This window comes from Mesocricetus auratus, unplaced genomic scaffold (genome assembly GCF_017639785.1).
Source record: "Mesocricetus auratus isolate SY011 unplaced genomic scaffold, BCM_Maur_2.0 Super-Scaffold_100010, whole genome shotgun sequence".
In the NCBI taxonomy this organism is placed as follows: Eukaryota; Metazoa; Chordata; class Mammalia; order Rodentia; family Cricetidae; genus Mesocricetus; species Mesocricetus auratus.
The window spans coordinates 9,032,746-9,056,039 of NW_024429194.1; the positions used below are offsets into that span (position 1 = coordinate 9,032,746).

A 23,294-nucleotide genomic window follows, 5' to 3' on the forward strand; every position below is an offset into this window, starting at 1 on the left:
AGCTAGCCTCTCCACAGCGGCGAACCCGTTACTACCCTATCTGCCCAGAGTCGGTGTAATTAAGATTTCTAACGGGTCAACTGCAGGCTTACTTTCTCACCAAAGTCTGTCACACGGGCACCGCACTGGCCTCTTCACATAGTGGACACACTGCATTTCCAAGGTGTGTGGACAGTAACAACGCAATGTGTCTGAGACCACCCTCCGGTGCGCATAGGAAATTCGGTGCGCGCTTTCATCCTGCACGTGCGCGCATGGGCAGCAGTGTGGGACAGGCAGGTGCAGAACCCCTGGTGTTGCCCATCACCCAAGGGCTCTCCCCCAGCCTTCCCGGCAGATCTGGCTCTGGGGTTCCCAGGGAGGGGGAAGAAACAAGCCTGGACCAATGGCAGCTCTTGAACTCACACCTCCGGACGTCAGTGCGGCTGTGGAAACGGATGTCACACAGCTGGCTCGGAAGCTTCTCTGCTCTTGCGTGCACCCCGAGCGCGGGAGGGAGGCAGGGAGGCGCGGCCCCGCTCGCCAGCGCGCGCCGCCCCGAGAGCCCGCTTCTCCCCGCTGCTCCCGCCCTGGGTGAGCCCCCACCACCCCGCGCCCGGCTCCGCCCCCCTCCGGCGCGTCCCCGCGCCCGACTCCGCCCCCTCCCTGGCGCGCCCCCGCGCCCGACTCCGCCCCCCTCCCGGCGCGCCCCCGCGGCGGCGAGTGGTGTGGCGGGCGGGCGCGCGCGCCGCCGACCGAGCCGCAGTTAAAATGGTCCGAGCGGGGCCGGCGTCCTCCCCGCTGCCCTGCCTGACCCGGCTGCCTTAGCCGGGCGGGCTCGCTCCCTCCTCCCGCAGCCCGCGTCCCCACCGCTCGCGCCCATCGTTCTCCCGGCGGCCTCCCCGGGTGGCGGGGAGGGCAAAGCATGTAGCCCGCGTCGGGCACCCGGGCGGCCTCGCAGCTGACGCCCACCCACCCTCCCTCCCTGCCTCCCGCCCGCCCGCCCCCGCCGCCGTCGCGTGTGCCCGGTGCGCAGCGCGGGCGACCCTGCGGCGGGCCAAGAGGCCCGGGCCAGCCAGCGGCCTGCCCCGCCGCCTTCGCCTTCGGAGCCCGCCCCTCGGGCTTCCCTCCCTCCCTCGCTCCCGCCGCCCGCCCGCCCGCCCCGTCCCGCTCGCCCTCCTCGGGGCCCTTCTATATGGGCCACCTCCTCTCGAAGGAGCCGCGTAACCGCCCGAGCCAGAAGAGGCCTCGCTGCTGCAGCTGGTGCCGCCGCCGGCGCCCTCTCCTCACACTGCCCCGCCGCACTCCGGCCAAGGCGGCCCCGCAGCCCGCGGCGCCCCGGAGCCGGGACTGCTTCTTCCGCGGGCCCTGCATGCTCTGCTTCATCGTGCACAGCCCCGGCGCGCCCGCCCCCGCCGGCCTAGAGGAGGAGCCGCCGCTCTCGCCGCCGCCGCCACTGTCGCCGCGGGCCGGGGCCTACGCCGCCGCCACCGCCGCCGCCGCCTCCTCGCAGCACCTGGCGCGGCGCTACGCGGCCCTGGCCGCCGAGGACTGCGCCGCCGCCGCCGCCGTCGCCCGCCGCTTCCTGCTGTCCTCGGCCGCCGCCGCCTCGGCCTCGTCGCCCGCGTCCTGCTGCAAGGAGCTGGGGCTGGCGGCCGCCGCCGCCGCCGCCTGGGAGCCGCAGGGCCCGAGCCTCTTCCTGGCTAGCGTGGGGCCCGTGCGCCTCCTGGGACCGCCGGCCGCCGTGCAGCTCTTCCGGGGCCCGCAGCCGCCGCCGCCGCCGCCGCCTCCTCCGGCCGAGTCGCCCGCGGTCCTCGAGATGGTTTGCAAGCGCAAGGGGGCCGGGGTCCCCGCCTGCACCCCCTGCAAGCAGCCCCGCTGCGGCGGCGGCGGGGGCGGGGGCGGCGGGGGCTGCGGCGGGGGCGGCGGCGGCGGCGGGGGAGGAGGAGGAGGAGGAGGGCCGGCGGGGGGAGGGGCCTCGCCGCCGCGGCCGCCCGATGCCGGCTGCTGCCAGGCCCCGGAGCAGCCCCCGCCGCCGCCGCCGCTCCCGCCCGCCTCCGAGTGCGCCCCCATCGAGGCCGCCGGGGACGCTGTCCCAGCCGGGGGCGCCGCCCCCTCGTCCCCCCAGCAGCAGCCGGAGAGCGGCGACGCGGACTGTCAGGAGCCCCCCGAGAACCCCTGCGACTGTCACAGGGAGCCGCCCCCCGAGATCCCAGACATCAACCAACTGCCGCCGTCCATCCTGCTTAAGGTGGGTCTGGGCGAGGGAGGCGCAGGGAGGGATGCTCGCTTCCACCCCAACCTCCCCCGCCTCCTCCGAGGTTTGCTCGCTCGCCAGTCCGCCCGCCCGCCCGCCCGCCGGCTCCCTCCTCCCGCTGTGTGCAGAGGAGGGGGGTTCCCTGACAGCCGGGGGACGCCGGAAGGGGGAGACTGGGCAGCCGGTGGGGCCAGGGCGCCCGGCCTGGCTTTGAAGTAGACAAACTTGGAGTCTGCAGAGTGCCTTTGTAGTAGTTCAGGTCCGCTAGCTTCAGTGACTCGGGGGTTCGTGGATCGCACTAGCCAACCCCCGGTATAGAAACGACCAGATCTCTCTCGGTGGGATAAACGTGCGTTCTTGGGCAGTTTGTCTACAGTGGGTCTCGACTTTCCATGCTGGTGTTTGAAAGTTTTCAAGTTTTGACAGCTGCTCGCAAGTGTGGCAGTAACTTGTGTTAGGCTTGCACAGTGATCAGTCGCTGCATCGGAGCTTTCTCTGTTACAAGTCTCACGGATTTCTCCAGTAGATGCTGTGAGATAAGGCCTGTTGTTTATATATGCAAATAGAAAGGGGCATGTTTGTGTTTTGGTGCAGATGACAGACACTGGAAGGGGAATTTTTTTTCTCTTGTGAAGCTAACAGTCCAGGTGGACTTGGTGTGCCTGAGTGACTGTTCAAGGTCACACCCATAAGCTAAAGGGCACATCTGGCTGGTGAACTAGGGAGTTTGGCTAGGTTCACCTGAGCCAAAACAAGCCCAGCCACCCTGTTGTTCATGCTGTTTTTCCTTCCTACATCTTTACCTTGCTGTACAAAAGTGGGTTACAAGTTAGAAGTCCTTTTTTCCTTGGGGGTTGGCTGAGTGAGGTGTTGAAGTGCCGGTGGGAACTTTGTGTCACTTTCCCAAGTGAAAGTTCCAGTTTTGTCAGTGCTACGGACAGAGTTCGTGATGGAGTTTGTATTAAGTTATTAACTTCTTTTGCCCCTTGCTTTCTGTCTCTGTTAGCATACCTTTCTCAGTGTGGGTGATATTTAAGTACGACTAGCCTGAAATAACCTTCAGGAGAATTTGGCTACCCTTATTGTCCCTGAGGTAACTGTCCTGAATTAGAACTCTTCCTGTCACATCAGTGCACCTTCTTGGGTTAGACTTTCTGCATATTTCTACTTCTCTGTTTAGATCTGCTTCAGTATGACATTGATGTTCTTGTGAACAGTACAGCAGGAGTGGGCAGGTTTACCATTTCCTTGTGTCAAACTAATGGTTTAATTATTATATAGGTGTATTTGTTGGAGGAGTAACTACTGTGTGTGTGTGCGTGCATGTGCTCGTCCACAGGGGATGCATTTTTGGGCAGAGGAAAGTTGAGAGTCTCAAGTCCTTTAAATCCCTGGATGACACGGGTAAATAAACTATCCACAGACATTTCTAGAAGTTTCATTGCTGTCTTCTTCTTTGATAGTCAGAGTGTAGAAGCCAACTGAGACAATCTGGATTCTTTTCTCATTTTACCTAAGGGCATTATTTACGTATTATCTTTTTGGTTTCTTGTGACCGGTCTCACTGTGTAGCCCAGGCTGGCCTCCAAACTCTTGTTCCTTTTGCTTCAGTAATTCGAATGCTGGGATTACAGGTGCACACCACCATGCTTGTAAAGAACATTTCAGGCTTTAACTAAGAAGGGACATTAGCCCACAGTAAAGGGAAATGCTAAAGGGGAAATTATCTATGTTCTCCTTTTTTTCTTCTTCAAGAATTGTTGGTGACTTGGTCTGAGACATTTAGGACTTGCTTGTTGTGTTGGAGTATTTGGACACGGTGTAAAGATTCTCAGTGTTGTTGTCCGGGGGTCTGGGTCCCCTCAAGTAGGGCGGTAGTTCCGAAAGAACGAGTGCTTTGTGGGAGTGGTCAAAGACTGGGTCTCCATGCCTGTGCTGTGCTGCTGTAAGAGGAGGTTATGGTTGACACGTTAGACTTGGACCGTGTTAGCGCTGTAGGAAGATGAAGTGTTGTGACTCTGGTGAGCACGGGAAGTGCTCGCTTTGGGGAGGAAACTTTTCTCCTCCCTTCATTAGAGAGGAGGCTGCTGTCCAGAGAGGCACACACTCTTGCACTCGGTGCTCCTAGTGTAATCTTCCTGAAGCGGGGAGTAATCGTGTTGTCTCCTGCTGCCTGTCCTCCTCTTCCTCCTCTCTTCCTCCTTTGTAAGTTGCTAAAGAAGATGGAGGTTATCGAAAGAGTTTGGGAAGGAATCTGAGGAATTTAAAGGAATTTTGGGGGAAGTTGGGGGGAAGTTAGGGGGAAGCCTCCATACTTGCCCAGTTTCTTCTGAGTAGTGTAAAGACAACAGCTGTGCTGCTTCAAGGGTGGTTCTGGCTCAACATGAAGGAGGTGTTTACTTTAGTGCTAAATGCACCCTTCCTTGAAGTGCTCCACAGTTGCCAACAAAGACAGAGTTGGCTTTGCTGTAGCATTTCCTGCCATTTCATCTTGTGTCCCAGAGTTAGACTAACCACTGCTAACAACTGAGATTATCTTTCTAGACCCACACCATCCAATATGTTAGTCACTAGTCATAGGTACTTACATTTACAATGGTTAAGTAAAAGTTGAAATTCAGTTTTTCAATTGTAAGAGTCAGAAATCCACAGTCAACATATCCTTACTACCTCCTCTACTGGGCTTTGGGATATTTCCTTCATTGCAGAGAGAGCTGTGTATACTTAACACCCCCCACACCCTCCATGCCCATGGTATCAAAATGTCCATGTGCCTAGTGTGATCGGGAAGTCTTTTTTCTGTATCATATAGTTTCCTTCATTTTAAACTACTGCTTAGTATCCCATAGTATTATATTGTCTTCTGTTAAGACATGTTTTGAGTTTTATTTTGGTACTAGAACAATGTATACAGGTGTTGTCTATACACCCATGGTAGTAATTTTGATGCTAAGTATTAAGAAAGTGGAAATCTGGATCGGAGAGTATGTGCTTGACAGTTTAGGAGCCTTTGGTAACAATGGCTTAAAATAGTAAACATTCCTGGAAATTGTAATTGCGCAGCTCAAGAACAGGGAGTGATTGCTGAGATCCTCTAGTCACTCCCAACCCTTAACAAATGCAGAAAGAGAAGGGATGTCTCACTCAACTACATCTTAGTGAATGGCAGAGCCTGGCTGCAGTCCAGTGTGTTTACAGCTGTAGACATCTCTTGAATGTACTGTCAAGAGGACTTGAGTACTCTCTCAGGGAGTTTATGAAAGGCATTCCTGAATGGGGGGAGCTGTTTGCTTACTGCAGAGACCCTGAAGCCTTTGAAGGAGGCTGCTTTATGACCATGTGGCCGTAGTGTGGTCTTCATAGGAAATGTGAGAAGCCGGGCCTGTCTCTTCTAAGGGTGGCTCTGGGATAGCATTTCCAGGACCTAACCTGTTGTGCTAGGGCTTTGGCTCCTGCATTGTTTTGATCTTGCTAGTTGTTGCCTTTACAACTTTAAGTCATTGCACATACAAAACTTACAGATTAGTTTTTATATGATGTAACCTTTGTGCAGCAGCGACTTTCCTGACATGTTCTCTATTTGTCTGAGTGGCCACCTTGAAATACACATTCAATACTAGAGGTGTTGTTTGCTTTAGGTTTACATTGTGTCCTGTTCTCCCTTAGCAAGCCCGTTTCTTGTCAGAACGGCAGTGGGAGAACTTGTCTCTCATGACCAGCAGAAGTCCTTCTCTACAGTGCTTTCACTCTCACCTGTCATAGGAAGTCTTTAGTTTGGTAGAGTTATTGCAGACGGGCTGCTTCAGTGTCAAGGAAGTGTCAATTAGAGACATTTGCTCTGGTGGAAAGCCTGGAATGTTTTAGGAAGCCTGGTTTACCATTGTTCCTTTCCAAAGTGTGCTAAGTGGTCTTAGGTTATTAGCCTACCAAAAAGTGCGGTTTACTTAAGAGTTCTGTCAGTGGTGTTTTGTGGTGAATGCTGTTGGGGGTTACCTGCAGTCTTTGTTGAGCCTAGAGTTTGAGGTTGTGTAAAGATGGCAGAGAGGGTGAGTAAGAAGCACCTCACGTTAGCGTCACGGACTCTAAAGACGTTGCTCAGCCTTCCCCCTCCTTTGTTTTTATGTATTACTTTCCTTTGCAGGCTGATAAGCAAAGCCAGCCTAGATCCCTGCAGATTTAATCAGGGTTCTGAGGATCAAAACTGCCATTTATTTTTACAAGAGAGAAAACTGGAGAAGTACCAGTCGGGCTGCAGCTCAGCTGCTGCTTGACACCTGTGAGCATGCGAAGAGCAAATTAGTCCTGTAAAACTACAGAGTCAGGGCCACTGAGAAGACTCAGCCGGTAAAGGTGCTTACCACCGAGGCGGACAACCTGAGTTCAGCTTTTGGGACCCAAGTGGTGGAAGGAGAAAGAACTCCTGCAAGTTGTCTTCTGACCTCTACATATGTCTCACACACACCTAAACACACACACGCACACACACTCTCTTATGTACATGTATGCACACATTTCTGTACACATACACTCTTGCGTGCATACATTTCTTGTGTCTGTGTAAATACATACACTCCTTCACAAATTCACCCCGCACACAAATAAATGAAGTGTAAAACCAAAACATCCAGTTTAGAGGCGGCCCTAAAGTTACACAAATGACTTCGGCTCCTCAAATCTTTATTTTCTCATCTCTACAGTTTGGGGATGAGCATAAAATACCCACGTGACTTGGAGCTGCTGGAGGACATGGCAAGTTTAGCACATCCCTTCCGAAGAACAACATCGTGGTCCAACTGTTTGGGCTTCAGAATTAAATCAAAGACAAATACTAGATGACTTTATTCTTAGGAATAGTGAAGTTCCGTGACATCTAGGGTAGTGTTCCGTCTGGAACAGTAAGTGAAGACTTCTTGTCACCTCAAGGCAGAGGACGGTGGGTGGGGAGGCTTACATGATGCTGGGTAAGGAGCCAGGAACGGAACAAGGAGACCGTGGAGGCGACAGAACCATGCAGACGTAATCTTTCCACACATCCTGGCATCCTGTGAAGCTGTGCATGTCTGAGGGGCTGGCAGGAAGGGATGGTCAAGGCAGATTGGGGAACCGACTAAGCTAATTATCCCAGTAGGTACAGCTCTTGGGGGGCGGGGCCAGAGGATCACAGATTGGAGACCAACACTGTCAAGACCCTGATCCCAAATACAAAACAGAAGACAGCCTTCGCCGAGCCTTGAATATCCCGTTTCTAGCACACACACAGATAGGAGACCAGGATAGAGAGTTTTTAACAAACTTGCCATGACACTGAATGACACAGCTGTTGAGACACAGAGTGATTTCCCAGGAAGCCAAGCTAGAGGACACGAGGCCACCAGCGGGACAGACTCTTGCACTGTAGGGAACAGAGATCCCAAGGTAAAAATAAAAAGGCTCAAGAAGTTCACTTCTATTACGGTAACCATATTACCTGAAATACTTAGTTTTAAACAATTTTGAGATGTGTAGAGCGTATAAAGAATGAGTCTGACTGAAAAGACAGACCTAGGAGAAACAGATTCTTAGTGGCTCCAAACAGACCTTGCCAAGACCTCAAAAGGACCATTGTAAGCAATGGATAAAATAGAACAATGCAAATAAATAAAAGGAAAGGAAATGTTCAGTAATTAGAGGGGAATATTGACACATTCACCCAACCCCCTGGAAATCTCAATAATGAAAGAGTGGTTATGGAATCGCACTGTTTCTGATGCTATTGTAAGTAAAAATTGTTTAATTTTATCTTTAGAATACTAATTTTAAAAATCTGTGGTTATTAGCCCTTATGTTCTCTCTTTGATTTACTTTAACATCGTGTCATCTGTGACTAGATAACTTTCTTTAGCTTCTGTTTTACTTTTGCGTCTTTGTGTGTGTACCATGTGTGTACCATGTGTGTACCACATGTTTACACCATGTGTGCAGGCGCCTGTGGAAGTCAGAAAAGGGTCTTGGGTCCCCCAGAGCTGGGAACTGAACCCTGGTCCTCTGGAGGGGCAGTCAGGGCCGATCTATCTCCAGCTCCTGCATGTCTTATTCCCTTCCAGAACAGATAGTTTTCTTCCTTTTCCTTGCTTCCTTTGGCCTGGCCAGAAGCTCCAGTGGAACGTTACATAGAAGTGGTAATGTACATGTGTGTCTTGTTCCTGGTGTCTGGGAAAATCTTGTAGTTGAGGTGGTGCATCAGTTTATATGCTGAGTGAAGTCAAGTTGAAAAAGCACTCTCATCTTCCATGGTAGTCTGTCTTAATCAAGAAATGGCGTTACTTTGGTAAGTGCCTTTGCTTGCATAAGTTGGGACATTTATTTTTTTAAAACTTTGACCTTATCAGTCTGTTATGTTATATGGATTTTTACCCCCCCCCATATGTTGGTCCATCCTTACTTTCTTTTGATAAATCTCGTTTATCCTTGAGCTATATGATCTTTTTACTATGTTGCTGGATTTAATTTTCTGAAATCTGTTTTTATTTATTTATGTTATATGTGGGTGTTTTGTCTGCATGCATGTGTGTATCACACGTGTGTCTGGAGCTGAAGGCCCTGGACCGGAGTCCTTTACATAGGTAGTCGTGAACTCCCAGGTAGGTCTTGGGAATTAAACCTGGCTCCATTAGAAGAGACCATATTCTAACTGTTGATCCACTTTTACAGTCCCATAGTTCACTAATAGTTCACTAATTTTTAAAAACAAATTTTTCACCTACATTCATGATTTTAGTCCATACATTTTTCCAGAAAAAATGTTTTTGATTTATATTTGGTATCATAATTCTGGCCTCGTAGAATGAGTTAGGAAGTGTTTTATTATTCTATTCATAGAAGAATTTAAGATGGATGTTTTTAAATTCACTTTCAACCTAGTCTCTGAAGTCATCCAGTTACTATAACTCAAAGGTCCTGTGTCATCAGTCGGTAACAGGTGTCACAGACCCTGGAAGAAAGCAGTAGGTTCTAAATGGTTCAATTTTTGTTTCTGGCCTCTTTGAAGGCAGTTTTGTTTATGACAGTTTTGAGTTCACCGTGTGAATTTTGAGCTACGAAGTCCCAGTGGAGAAGGGCAGGGCAGGCGCTCCTCCCCCTGAAGCTCTCTGCTCACTTGTGTGGTCATGGCGGATGTCCCTCAGTTATGGGCTAATTCAGTCCCAGGGTTTCCTTCTGCCTCTGTAATATCTACTTTTCATTATAGCCGCTGATAGGACATCTCAGGTTTCCTTAGCCTTTGTTTCATTGTTGAGTCTTGAACTCTGGGCTTCATATACTAAGCGTGCATTTTACCCCCGACGCCCCTCCCAAGCTCTCGGTTAGCTCTTTGTTGATATCTCTAGCTCTTTTTGGGTGTACGTAATTGTTGATTGTTGTGCTCCTCTTAGGTTCTTTGTGTGTGGTTTCCAGTGACTTTCTTCTCTTGTTAATGGGCTTCTTGTTCTGTGTGTCACTCACATACACATATTTTTATCACATGGCTTCTATTCATTTGGAATTATGTTATATTTAAAGTTGGCAGTGTGAGTATTCCACTGTGGCAGTTTTGAGGATTAGATTTCTCCCCTTTAGGGTATATTGTTGGTGCTTGTGCTTGCCAGTTTTGTTATTGACTATTGAAACTAGTTCCTGAGTTCACTGTTCCATGTTGTGTGTAGTCCCTGAAATCTCTGCTTAGGTTAGTAATTCAGTACTTGTTTGACAGAAATGCCTTCATGCTGAAACTTGGCTGCCTTTTTTTCTTGGTTAAAATGAACCACTTATTAATTTATAAAATTTTAATAGAATCAATGTTGACAATTTTTTTGGGAGGGAATAGACTTTTTGGATTGAACTTTTCCATCATATATATATATATATATATATATGTATGTATGTATATACATATATATGTATATATATTTAGCAATCTTGTGTGTCTGAATGACCATTCATCAAGGAAGACATCACAGGGTTACTGGAAATACTGTGAATTGAAGGAAATGAAAATCGATATAGGAAGTATGGGATACAGCTAAAGTAGATTAGAAGGAATGTATAGCTTTAAGTGCATGTGTGCTACAAAGTGGGGTTCATGTGCTACAAAGTGGGGTTTATGCACATAGCCTGGGACAAGGCAAATCTGCTTCCAGGTCTTATAAAACTTTATTGGCATACAGCTTTGCAAAATGTGTGTACAGGGCTGTGTGCCAGTGAAACTTACTTTTGTGGAATGGAAGGCAAAGCCTCTGCCAGAGATGTAGATCTGTGCTGCTGTGTCGTTTGTGTGACTGAGATCGTGTTCGTGATGAACTGCGTAGCAGTGACTCACGGGACTCAGTCACTTTAGGCCAGAGAGGCCTCCCCTCTGGTCGTTCCTTTTGGAGTTTTAAGACTGCATGGCTGTCGTGTTGCAGCTTTGCCACAGAGGCAGCGTCTGGGACTGAGCAGTGGGGATGCAGACAGAGAAGGAAAAGCAGGTCGGAAGGGACGCTCTGTGGCAGAGCACATCGTCTGGGTCCTCTGCTGCAGAGAGCCTGTGTCTGCTGTGCAGGTCTACCCAGGAGGAGACTAAGAGGTGTGGGCAGGGACCAAGCAGAAAACGCCTTCCAGTTCCTGGCCATTCTAAAGGTTTGCGTCCTCTGCATCCTGCCCAGTGTTAATGTTTAGTGTGAGGCAGTTTTCTCACCATGCTGTCCTAGGTTTTGCTAACAGTCTTGTGCATCTGAATAACCATTCATTAAGGAAGACATCACAGGGTTACTGGAAATACTGTGAATTGAAGGAAATAGAAACCAATATGGAACACGTTATGGGGTACAGCTAAAGTAGCTTCTACTTTTAAGTAGTGCAGGCTACAGAGGAGCTTACTCCATCTTTGCTGGGACTTGAGCCACACTCATTAGATGCTTCCTGTGCGCGCCTTGTGCTTCCGGTAACTCCCTTTGTGGAACACACACGTGGCCCGTGACAGCTACAGCAGAGGTTCCCCCAGCTCAAGGTTTAGAGTAGTGTAGCTGGGAGACTACAGCTCTTGTTTGCATAGAGGTTAGTTACTAAGACAGCTACGGCAGAAACAGTGTATGTGTTGCTTACCCTGTTTGAGACAACAGTGCTGAAACTGCCCGTGCTTCCTAGTTCTCATAATCACCTGACTGCATAAGTGTCAGATTATTCCCACTTTAAGATTGAGGTGCAAGGAGATTAGGCAGTTTGCCCAAGGCTGCGTCCATAATAAAGGGTAAAGCGGAGACTCAAGCCTAAAGGGGAGGGACATGTGTTAGAAGTCTGTTCTAAAACCTACTTTTGTGTCAGTTTTCACGTGAGTCAAAGTAGAGACTAGTAAAACCAACCCTTTCGATATTGTCCACCCAGCATTCAACAATATTACACTTTTCTTGTTTTAATTTTTCAACTTTTAAAAACTTTTCAATGAATCTAAAAGCATATTTTATATATAATTTCTTATAGACACAAGAATATAAGGACAATAAAAATAGCACTATAATCATAAAAAAGTAAAAACCAATTTCCTTTATATCGGCTAACATCTGTTTGGTGTCCGTTTTTATCATTTGTCTCCTAAGTGTTTCTCATAATTAGTTCAGCTCAGTATCTCAGTGTTTCTACATACCCTTATTTGTTGACATGTCTCTACATCTTCAGAGATCTGCCTGGATCCTAACCCTGGCTCCAGCAGCCCTCTCCTGATAAATTTTTAGGTTCTTTCAATGTAGGTTTGCACTTTGGAGTAGTTTTATTTTTATTGTTATATTAAGATGTACAATGTGTATTCTATGGAATGATTTTTAATTTATAGAAAAAGTACAGAGTACAGCGGTTCCCCTCCGCTCTGCACCCAGTCTTTAGCCCTTAACTTCATTGATTTACATTCCTGAAGTACATTTGCTAAGACTGTGGCGCCTGTATTGGTCTATTACTAGTACTTAGAAATTAATCTTTATTTTGATTTGCTCAGTACATGTCCTATGGCTTACTTCTGTTTTTTTCTTAAGTCAGTCTAAAAGTTCTTCTGCTCCCAAGGCCAGGTAAAAACTTCAGAGGACTCTTTCATCTCTTTACTCCCTAGTCTTTCCTGTACATAAGCTTAGGCATGTTTTTCATTTGTTGTTGGCTTGTACTTGTAATGTGTGTTACTACAAGGGAACAGAAAGGTACAGCCATTAGTATCATTCTGTTTTCTTTCCTTCTTCTCCTTACCTAAAAGACAGTGTCGTTCCCTGCTATACACATACCAGATGTGTGTCTGGGTCATCACCCTTGCTCTGTAGGATGGCCTCTGACTGGTGGTGTTCACTGTATTCAATCTATATTCAATATTGGCCTTAAGCCACTAAGTTTGTCATATTGCTATGCCTTGGAAAACACTTAGCACATGCATGGTTTCTTTTGTAATTCACAGATATTTTCCAATTTGTCCCTGGATGAACGTTGCCTTTCTGCATCCTTGGTCTGCAAGTACTGGCGTGACCTTTGTTTGGATTTCCAGTTCTGGAAGCAGCTGGATCTTAGCAGTCGGCAGCAGGTATGGAAGTGAATTCTATTAAACCCTTGTTTGCCTTACTCAGTTGAAGAAACATTTTATTCTCTTTTCAAACGGCTGTAATCTACAATGATTTTCTTTTTTTCTCCTTCCTTCCCTCCCCTTTTTTTCTTTTTTTGAGGCAGAGTTTCTTTGTGTAACAGCCCTGGCTGTCCTGGAACTCTATAGGCCAGGTTGACCTCAAACTCGCAGAGCTCTGCCTGCCTCTGCCTTCCCAGTTCTGGGATTAAAGGTGCCACTGCCCAGCTAAATGCTTTCTTTTTAAAAAAGTTTTCTAAAAAGTTTAAACACACACACACACACACACGCACGCACGCACACACGCACAGTGTATGTAAGTTCAAGTGAGAGCTACATCCCACGGTGGGAAGTTAGCTTCTAATGTAGACTAGTAGCTGGGATTCTTTACTTCTCTCTGTCATAGTCCTTTTTGTGTCTCCCTTTGTCATCACCATTGCAGAACCACGAATCTTTTCATTTGGGGAGCGTACATCTGTCTCTGGCCATGGGCTTTAGACATAAGAATCCATCCATCTCTCCTTAGCTTCAGTAAGAGATACTGTTATTTCCTGTTCGATGGATAAAGAAATGGAAGTAATTTGGGCTAAAGTAACTTTTAGAGAAAAACATAACTTTTCTCTTGGCAGTTTTTCAACTTTCCAATTGGTCAGTTGCTCAGTCTACTTACATGGTGGCATAGATCAGGAAAACAGATGGGATTTATAGTGTTGATTGCAGACAGCTTATTAGAGTTCTTGGCTCATCCTTTCAATGGTAGTTGGTATTTGGCTTATAAATACTTGAAAGCATCCAATACAGACATGATCTGATTGGAATCATAAACTGCTCTAAATCCCACATGATGCATTTGATGACAGAGGTTTTTCTTAAAAAAGGAGATTTGTGGTATTTGCTGGTTATTAGGCTGTGAGTGACCCTGCCGTGCCTCCTTTCAGGCTACTCCTTTCAAGCTGCTATCCAGTGCACAGATGTGCACGCAGTAGGCTTTTGTGAGGCAGTCCAAGCAAGTGCTGACACAGCACTGGTGGTTTGCTTAAGAACCACACTTGTAAACAGATTAAGCAAGTTCCAGAACATTCGTTCCTAAGCCTTCCTGTTCTTATACGAGGCTCAGACAGCTCCTGAACTACTGGCTTGGGCCCCAGCCCAGCCAGACTGTGCAAATGAGGGTCAGGCAAGGGGGCGGGGATCCTGGCCGCCTCCTCCTGCTGCGCGCTTTCCTGGCTCACAGTGAGGAGGCCCCAGCGCCTCAGCAGACTCACACAGGCGGCTCAGTCAGGGCTCCTACTCAGGCACTCAGCAGACTCACACAGGCGGCTCAGTCAGGGCTCCTACTCAGGCACTCAGCAGCTGGTCTTCTTTCTGCATTTTAAGCCTTATCTGCATTTTCTCTTTCCCTTGTTTTTGTCGGAAGAACTTGAATAATATTAACCCTGATTTGTCTTTAAATGTGGTGATTTGGCTGGGAACATGCATGGCTGGCATCTTATTATTATCTTAAATTCAGGTAGCCACGTGAGTGTTTTTTTTCTGATGAATTATGTTTACTTGTATTTTGTATTGACTCTTACCAGTAAAGTTTTTTCAAAGACATTTCTGTAGGCTTTGATGTTTTGCAACACAGTGATGCATGTTCTCAGCTGTGAATGTGAGGCGGTGTTCAGGTAGCTGTGAGTTCACTACCTGTGAGGCGGTGTTCAGGTAGCTGTGAGTTCACTACCTGTGAGGCGGTATGCAGGTAGCTGTGAGTTCACTACCTGTGAGGCGGTGTTCAGGTAGCTGTGAGTTCACTACCTGTGAGGCGGTATGCAGGTAGCTGTGAGTTCACTACCTGTGAGGCGGTGTTCAGGTAGCTGTGAGTTCACTACCTGTGAGGCGGTATGCAGGTAGCTGTGAGTTCACTACCTGTGAGGCGGTGTTCAGGTAGCTGTGAGTTCACTACCTGTGAGGCGGTGTTCAGGTAGCTGTGAGTTCACTACCTGTGAGGCGGTATGCAGGTAGCTGTGAGTTCACTACCTGTGAGGCGGTGTTCAGGTAGCTGTGAGTTCACTACCTGTGAGGCGGTGTTCAGGTAGCTGTGAGTTCACTACCTGTGAGGTGGTATGCAGGTAGCTGTGAGTTCACTACCTGTGAGGCGGTATGCAGGTAGCTGTTTCCATGCTGGGCTGTCCTCTGATGTCACGTGTAAACAGTCAGTTCATGGGGTGGGAATGCAGCTCAGTGTAGAGGGCTTGCCTGTGACGGTCAGTTCTTAGCACCAGTAAACCCAACCTCCACCCCCCACAAAATAACCAAAACCACACCTAACTAAACCAGATACCAATTTGTGTAGCATACTGATTTATATTAATAACTGCTTAGTTGTAAAGCATTTTGTATCTTGGTGTAGATTTGTCTGTAGTTTTTAGTGAGCTTGAAGGCTTGTTTAAAGTGAGCTCGCAAAGGATTGGTTTTCAGGGTTTAGTGAAAAGCCCTGTGCGTGTTCTCCTTGCGCTCTGAAACCACCTACAGTACCAAACCCATGGCGCATGCTCCACACTGACAGCCGATTTCAATAGCAACACTTAGTGCAGACCCCGCAGGCTAAGGGCCTGTAGCCCTGCCTCCTCACAGGCCACTTGCAGGTCCTAGGAGCAGCAAACAGCTAAAAGCTCTGGTGCCCCAGCTGTCACCTTGGGCTTGGTAAATGGCTTCCACTATCCAGTGAGTGCAGGAAAGGATTCTGCTTATATTTTCTGATTTATAATTAAGGATACAATCAGAAATATCCACATGCAGAAGTTGTAAGTCAAGATAGGGATATTCCAGTCTTCAGCACTTCATGTTATTACTAAATTTTTGCTGAAGAGTTCTTACAATCTAATCTCCACAAACTTTCGTGTCCCCTCCTGGAGGTCAGAGACGGATGGCTGAACTACTTTCTGATCCTGCATTTAGTGTTTGCTGTTATTACCGGAGTTTGAGCCCAGGACTGTGTTTCTAGCCCTACCTGGCTAATCTTTATGGCCACCACTCCTCACCCTGAAGCTGTCACGAGCCCTCTCTCATCCAACCCTTTACTCTGTTCAGGAAGGTTCAAAGGGACTTTTTATGAATCATAATACCACAATTCTGGTTATGCTTTAGAAGTAAGTTTTTCTTTTAATTGTGTTTTCATACTGTAATATAATTATTACTTACTGGAAGAAGTAATACAAAATAGATATCCACTTTCAGCAAAGTTTAATTTATTATATCTTTTTCTCTCATAGGTCACTGATGAATTATTGGAAAAAATTGCATCCAGAAGTCAGAATATCATTGAACTCAACATTTCTGACTGCCGCAGTATGTCTGACACCGGCGTGTGTGTTTTAGCATTTAAGTGTCCTGGACTGCTTAGATACACAGCCTACAGGTGTAAACAGCTCTCTGACACCTCCATTACTGCGGTTGCCTCCCACTGTCCTTTACTGCAGAAAGTGCACGTGGGCAACCAGGACAAGCTTACTGACGAAGGACTCAAGCAGGTAAATACACAGCGTTTCCTGAGTGGTTTCACACACTAACTTAAAAACTTGTGCAGCAACAGTTTGAAATGTTGCATTACAAATGATGAGTGGAGACCAAAGCGAGCCATCTTTTCTGTGTAGTGATGCCTATTGCTTAGGCAGTGGTGACACCCAGATGTGTTAATGTTGCTGTGCTTTACACCTAGTGTCTGATGTCTGTAACCAGCCATTTACTAACTTCTTCTTAAAATCCATTTATTTATTTATTAAGTGGGCCTATACCAGATTTTGCTTTAAGTTACAACATTCAGTTTGGGTCACAATAAATTTTTAAAAGTTAACTATTAATTTCTCTTTCACATTATCAGATGGCGTATTTTAAACATGGTTCTTAATACCAGTGGTTAAGGTAGCCTCTTCACTATTGCTGAGATTCTCAGTTGGGGTCATCCTTGTGGATCCCTGGACATTTCCCTAGTGCCAGGTTTCTCCTTAAGCCCATAATGGCTCCCTCTATGAAGGCATCTCTTCTTCCCCCAACAAGACTTTGCTTATCCCTCATGTTCTCCTCCTCCTCCCTGAGGAAGCCCACAGAGACAGCTGACCTGAGCAAGTGGGAGCTCATGGACTCCAGACTGATAGCTGGGAAACCAGCATAGGACTGACCCAGACCTGTATGGGGATGCCAATTAGGAGGCCTGGACAATCTATGGGGCTTCTGGTAGTGGATCAGTATTTATTCCTAGTATACAAATGGACTTTGGGAGCCCATTCCACATAGCTTAGACAAATGATATGACAAACTTTGAAGATTCCCCATGGGAGGCCTCACCCTCCCTGAGGAGTGGGTGGATGGGAGGGGTGGGATGGGGAGATGATGGGGGGAATGGGAGGATGGGAGGGAGAGGGAACTGGGATTGGTATGTAAAATAAGATTGTTTTTAATTTAAATAAAGATTAATTTAAAAATTCCAGTGTTGTAAGACATAAATGGAAATTCAAATTAAAGAGCATAAAATAAGAAGAAAATGGTAATTACCTATATTTGGCTTAGTAATTAGAAATAAATCAGCTCAATAGTACACTTTGTTGATGGAAGTTTTTGTCTTTCACGGTTCTGTAGCCATTGGTTCACAAATAAACACAGAGGCTTATATTAATTATAAGGTGTTTGGCTGATGGCTCAGGCTTCTTATTGGCTAGATCTCTCTTATTTATTAACCAGCTTCTGTTAATCTGTGTATCTCCACATGGTCTTGGCTTACCGGAGATGCCCAAGCTTCTTGCTTTCTTGGCAGGTAGGTGGCGTCTCTTTCAAGACTCTCTCTCTGCTTTCGTCTTCCCAGAATTCTCCTGGTCTGGTAGCCCCACCTATACTTCCTGCCTGCCTACTGGCCAATCAACATTTGTTCATCAGCCAATAAGAACAGCATATTTACAGCATATCTAAGGACACCCCCATCATCTCCTCTTTTCTATCTAGATAAAAAGGAAGGTTTCAACTTTAACACAGCAAAAGTATATATAACGAAACAGTTATTAAGCAAGAACTATAGTTAACAATATTTAGTCCACTAACATTTGGCAAAATTTTAAGAATATTCTATCGTCTCTTATCTTTGTGAGTCTAAAGTTTTATATGTAACTTATCTTTTATGAAAGTGAAGGAAGCCGGGCGGTGGTGGCGCACGCCTTTAATCCCAGCACTCGGGAGGCAGAGGCAGGCGGATCTCTGTGCGTTCGAGGCCAGGCTGGACCGATAGCCTCTGAAACAATACAGAGAAACCTTGTCTCGTAAAAACCAAAAAAAAAAAAAAAAAAAAAAAAAAAAGAAAGTGAAGGAAAACCATAACTATCTGTCTTCAACTCCGTCAAAGACTCCAGAAGGATAATATATAAACTCTAGAATTGACAGAGACATCTCGCTTCCTGGACAGTCACCAAAGTTCCTCTGTAACGTTGGGGAATCCGTCTTCAGCTCATAGGCCACGGTGTCTGATAGACATTTAATTAAGTAGGAAGTTTGAAGATCTGTTCTGCCTGGTATTGGCAGAGTTCATCTGTACAGCAGGAACCCTGAAGGACTGTCTTGTCTGTTGGCAAGTCCCACAGTCACTTTCCTTTGTAACCTGCTTGTTCAGTTTGGACAGTGTTCTTACTGCTGTTTCTGTCATTGCTCACATTTTTTGGAATGGCTTGCTCACACTTCCTGTTTACTCAGTTAATATTATTTCCTTCTCTGGTCTCGGAGGGAGTTGAAGACTAGATAGCGTATCGTTTTCCTTGTTTACCAGAATCAGTGAAGAAACTCACTAAAGATGTGTTAAGTATAATAGGTTTGAAAGACATTAAAAGAGAATTTGATAATAGAAAGTAAATTAGGCACAAGACTTTGTACTCATCAAGAAAAAATAAATGGTGTATTTTCTCAGAATTTGTCTAATGCTAATGGCCTAGACATTGTTGATATACTTACTGCCTGTATATATTGTATAGTTATTATACTTATTGTATATAGTTTTTCTTATATTAGTTATAGCATTTTTAAAATTTTAGACAAAAAAGGAGGATACGTGGTGATATCTTGCTTGTCTGGAGGTCAGAGAATAAAGCTTGCTTACCATAACACTTCCGTATTCTGCCCTCCTTTTGGGATGGCATTGAACATTTCCTGACAGAGTGGCTTACTCATTCATGAAGGAAAGCTCCTTAAGTTGAAGCACTGTATATGAATGTATTGGAAGTTGAGTATGAGAACTTTGGGAAGACTGTCTTGAATAGAGTCTACTGAGTGTGGCCATTCACTGGGTTTATCAAGGATATCACCAACTTACAAGGGAGCCCATCTCATTGCCCAGGCATGCTATGAAGTAACACTTTTTTCCTTATTTTAGTATTTTCTGATTCAATTCTAATTGGTGCAGGTAAAACATTTTAAATTATTCTTTTCTAGGGAAATACAAATTTTTTGGATGTAGAGTGATTGTATTTCTTATGATGGTTCTATTTTTCAGTGTTTCATTATTTCACACTAAAACTTTTTTTAAAGTCACTGTATTAACAGCGGGGTCATCTTTACATATTTAAGTGTCATGTAACACAATAGGATCACATTGGCAGTCTGCTTGTGATGTTCTGAGTTATATTGTTGAAAAAGAATAACATGGTTGCTGTTGAAGCAGAGGGAAATTAGCAAGTTTGTAAGGGTCAGAATATGTTGTGACAATCAAATACTACAGAATTTTATAACTCTGAAACTGATGATGTTAAATCTTCTTTATTATGTGAGTCATTTTGAGAGTTTGTTATTTTGATATTTGTTTTAGATTTTATGTTTTTTGAATTATGAAGAAACTTCATACAATTCAGTATTCTCATTGAAATAGGAAAGCTGTCTGAATATTTCCTCCATAGTTAATTTTGTTGATGAAAGAATTCTCATTGTAGTGTAGAGTACCTTTCTATTCCTCACTGTTCTATAGCAAGGTGTGGCAAAAGTTGGACTGTTATATTAGATTGCTCTGACTGACAGTGGTGTTACTGGCATAGTCGAAAGAGAATGGATTTTATGTATACATAAATAATTAAGGTTTTGTGTGCAATGTACATTTGTTTCCTATTTTATTCTATATTGCTGTGTTAAATAAATGTTGCCCTTGGCCCACCTAGTGAATTAATTTTATAACCTACTGAAATTTGATTGTGTTGTGGAGTGTATTTTGGTTTTAACAAGCCAATACTTTTATGATGAGCTATTGATGGTTAACAGTTTTCTGTGATGATTATTTTTCCTTGAACTCAGTATCTTAGCAGTTAATTGACTTTGTTGGTTCACCCCCCTTCTGACAATAAAACTGACAAGTGGTTCAGATGCATTTTATTGATAATGCCTTTCCTTCATAAGTGCTACAATTTTGAATGGTTTTAGCAAACACAGAATGTATATACTTTTTTTCCCCTTTCTCCTTTCTTGGGGGGTTTTTAGAGACAGGGTTTCTCTGTGACTTTGGCTGCTGTCCTGGAAGTAGTTCTTGTAGACCATGCTGGTCTCAAACTCATAGAGATCCACCTGCCTCTGCTTTTCGAGTGCTGGGATTAAAGGTGTGCACCACCACCGCCTGGCCAAATGTATATATATGCTTTTTGAGTTGCTTTTTTAAAACAAACAATTACTTAAAGCTTTCAATTTAAAGCTGGAACAGATCAAGACTATGATTTTTAAAGTATTGAATTCTGCTTGATAATGTTTTTCAGACTATAGTGATGTACTTAAAGAGGTTTTTTCTTTCATTTAGTGTGTGCATGTGTGTTTGTGTTTGTGCGTATGTGTTTGTGTGTGTGTGTGCCTGTGTGTTTGTGTGTGCGTGGGTGTTTGTGTGTTTGTGCGTGTGTGTGTGCGCGTGCGTGCGCGTGCGTGCGCGTGCGCGTGCTGCACAGTGTACATGTGGACGTTAGAGGACACCGTGGGGTAGTTAGGTCTCTACTTGTACCGTGTGGGTTTCAGGGTTCCCACTCAGGAAGTCAGGATTAGTGGCCTTCTACTCCCCCTGCTTGAGTAATGTGTGTGTACTCATGTCATAAGAGGGCAGCTGGCAGGAGCTGCCTTGTCTCCTGCTCTCTTGTCGGTTCCAGAGACCTTGGGCCACCAGGCGTGGTGGCAGGCACCTGCACCCACTGAGTTACCTTGCCAGCACATTATCCTCTTTATAAAATACCATGTTTTGAATATTGATATTTGTATCTCCATAGAAAGCGTGCCATATAATCTTATCAATGGAAAAATTTACCGATATGTTGTATCTCTGTCTTACTTGTCTTGTAAGACTATAAAAATGAATTTGGGAGAAATTTGTCTTCAAGTAAGTGATTGTTAATAATCAACTCATTAAAATAAGTTTAAGAGATTATATCCATTGTTACTATTTTATGTGACAGTCACAACATGCAGTTTGAGTCATGGAACTCAGATATTTCTGAAAATAAGTCACTGTATTTTTTCTATATTAAAATAGTACTTAAAATTAAATCATAAGTAAATTTCAACCTGGCTGTGCTATGGGTTTTTTGATTTTCAAAAAATTAGAATTTAGGCTAAAGATAGAATATTTGCTTAGGCTACACAGGGCCCTGGTTTCAGTGTTCAGCACGTCACAACCAAGCAAGCAAGCAAACAGACAGAAACAGTGATCCCCACTCTGTGAGCCAAACATTTGAACAGGCTTGTCTAAAGTTCTGTGGAAATGTTTAAAAGCAGCCAGAGATGCCAGATCATCTGGGTCCGCACTGGACACAGAGGACACAGCAGGTGTGGGGAAATCGATGGTCAAGAAACAACACTTCAGCATAGATGCTATAGTCTAGTGTGCAGAGTGAGCTCCCACCCAGCCAGAACTGCATCAAAACCAAAACCAACTACACAACAACCAACTTCAAAAACGAGAACAGGCCAACCAAGAGTAGAGGGAATATTGCATGTGCGTAAAAACAAAGCAACCCCCCCCCCCCAACAAACGAAGACTCAGTTTGTGTTCCCATCTCTTCCTTGGTTGTCAACAGTCATAAAGACTCCAGTTGCATTCCCAGTATGGGGCACAGGTTCCTGGTCCCAGAGGGAATACTGCAGATCTTATTCACAAGTGTGTGTGTGTGTGTGTGTGTGTGTGTGTGTGTGTGTGTATCTGACCTATCGGGGAACTATTTGAAGGGGTGATGCAGACATACATACATACATACATGCATGCATGCATGCATACATACATATATCCTACTTTTTATAATGGAAAAGCAGTAGATATAGATTGAAAATATTTTAAGGCAAATAGAAAAGAAAATCTTGTGAGTGCTTTGTACAACATATGAGGAGCTTTGCCTGGGATAAAATGTCCAGGGAAGATGTTTTAGTTTTTAGTATCATCTCTGAAATTATGACAGCCAGAGCATCATTGTGTACAGGAGAATTTAGAAAGCCATGTGCGTCCAGGTCAGGACACATGTTCAGGAAAACACAAGACTGTCAATTTTTGTCACTACGTGCTTTCTATGTAGTGATACCCTGTCTCATCCCCCCACACTCACTCCCAGTAAGAACAAGAAAGGGACAACTAAAATAGAAGATTTGCAGAACTGTGGCTCAGCTCAGTTCATACAGGAAGTAAAAAAGCAAGGCATAGCAAGAAGAATGTTAAGGCAGTAGCCCATCCCAGAGCCAGGTTACAAAGACTAGGCTGTGTGTGTGTGTGTGTGTGTGTGTGTGTGTGTGTGTGTGTGTGTGTGTGTGTGAGAGAGAGAGAGAGAGAGAGAGAGAGAGAGAGAGAGAGAGAGAGAGAGAGAGAGAGATTGAGAGAGATTGAAATTGTTTCGCTTTAAAGTTTTAAACTTGGTATTTATGGAAACTTTTTTTGAAATCCTGGCTGCCAAAACAGTAAATCCCAGGACTGGAGGAGAGTCTAATTTCCCAAGTCACCACATGTGAGTGGAAGTTTCTATCCCCCCTGGTCCCACAGCTGTTTAGTTCCAAAGAAACACTCAGAGACTTACTAATTATTAAGTGTTTGGCTGATAGCTCAGGCTTCTGATTGGTTAGCTCTCCCTTAACTATTCACCCATTTCTATTAATCTATGTATCTCCACATGGTCTTGGCTTACCGGAGAATGTCCCAGCCTTCAACTTTCCCTGTAGGTAGATGTCATCTCCCCCTGTGGCTCACTCTCTCCTTCTTCTTCCCAGACCTCATCTCGTCTCTGGTAGCCCCTCCTATAGTCCCTGCCTGGCTACATCCTGCCTGTCCATTGGCTGAAACAGCTTTATTCATCATTCAATATGAGAAACATATATTCACGGCATACAGAATATCTCCCTTCAACCATATTATATTATTCTACCTAATTTATTTGCTTATTTTTATTTCATGCGTGTGTACCTGTGCCTGAGTGGCTATGCATTCATCCCTTGTGTAAAGGAGCGTATCGAGACCAGAAGAGA

General features: G+C 45.6%; 1 protein-coding gene across 2 annotated transcripts in view; it reads left to right on the forward strand.

The window, feature by feature from the left end:
* Positions 1-704: 704 nt before the first annotated feature.
* Positions 705-23,294, forward strand: part of Fbxl17 (F-box and leucine rich repeat protein 17) — a 411,968-nt gene continuing 389,378 nt past the window's right edge. The window contains exons 1-3 of one of the 2 annotated variants that reach the window (XM_040752945.1): positions 705-2,230; positions 12,660-12,782; positions 16,073-16,330. In XM_040752945.1, coding sequence (XP_040608879.1) covers positions 1,175-2,230; positions 12,660-12,782; positions 16,073-16,330 — 1,437 coding nt within the window. In that variant the 5' untranslated portion in view covers positions 705-1,174. The remainder of the gene's footprint in view (positions 2,231-12,659; positions 12,783-16,072; positions 16,331-23,294) is intronic. The other variant, XM_021231250.2, reaches the window with a different exon arrangement.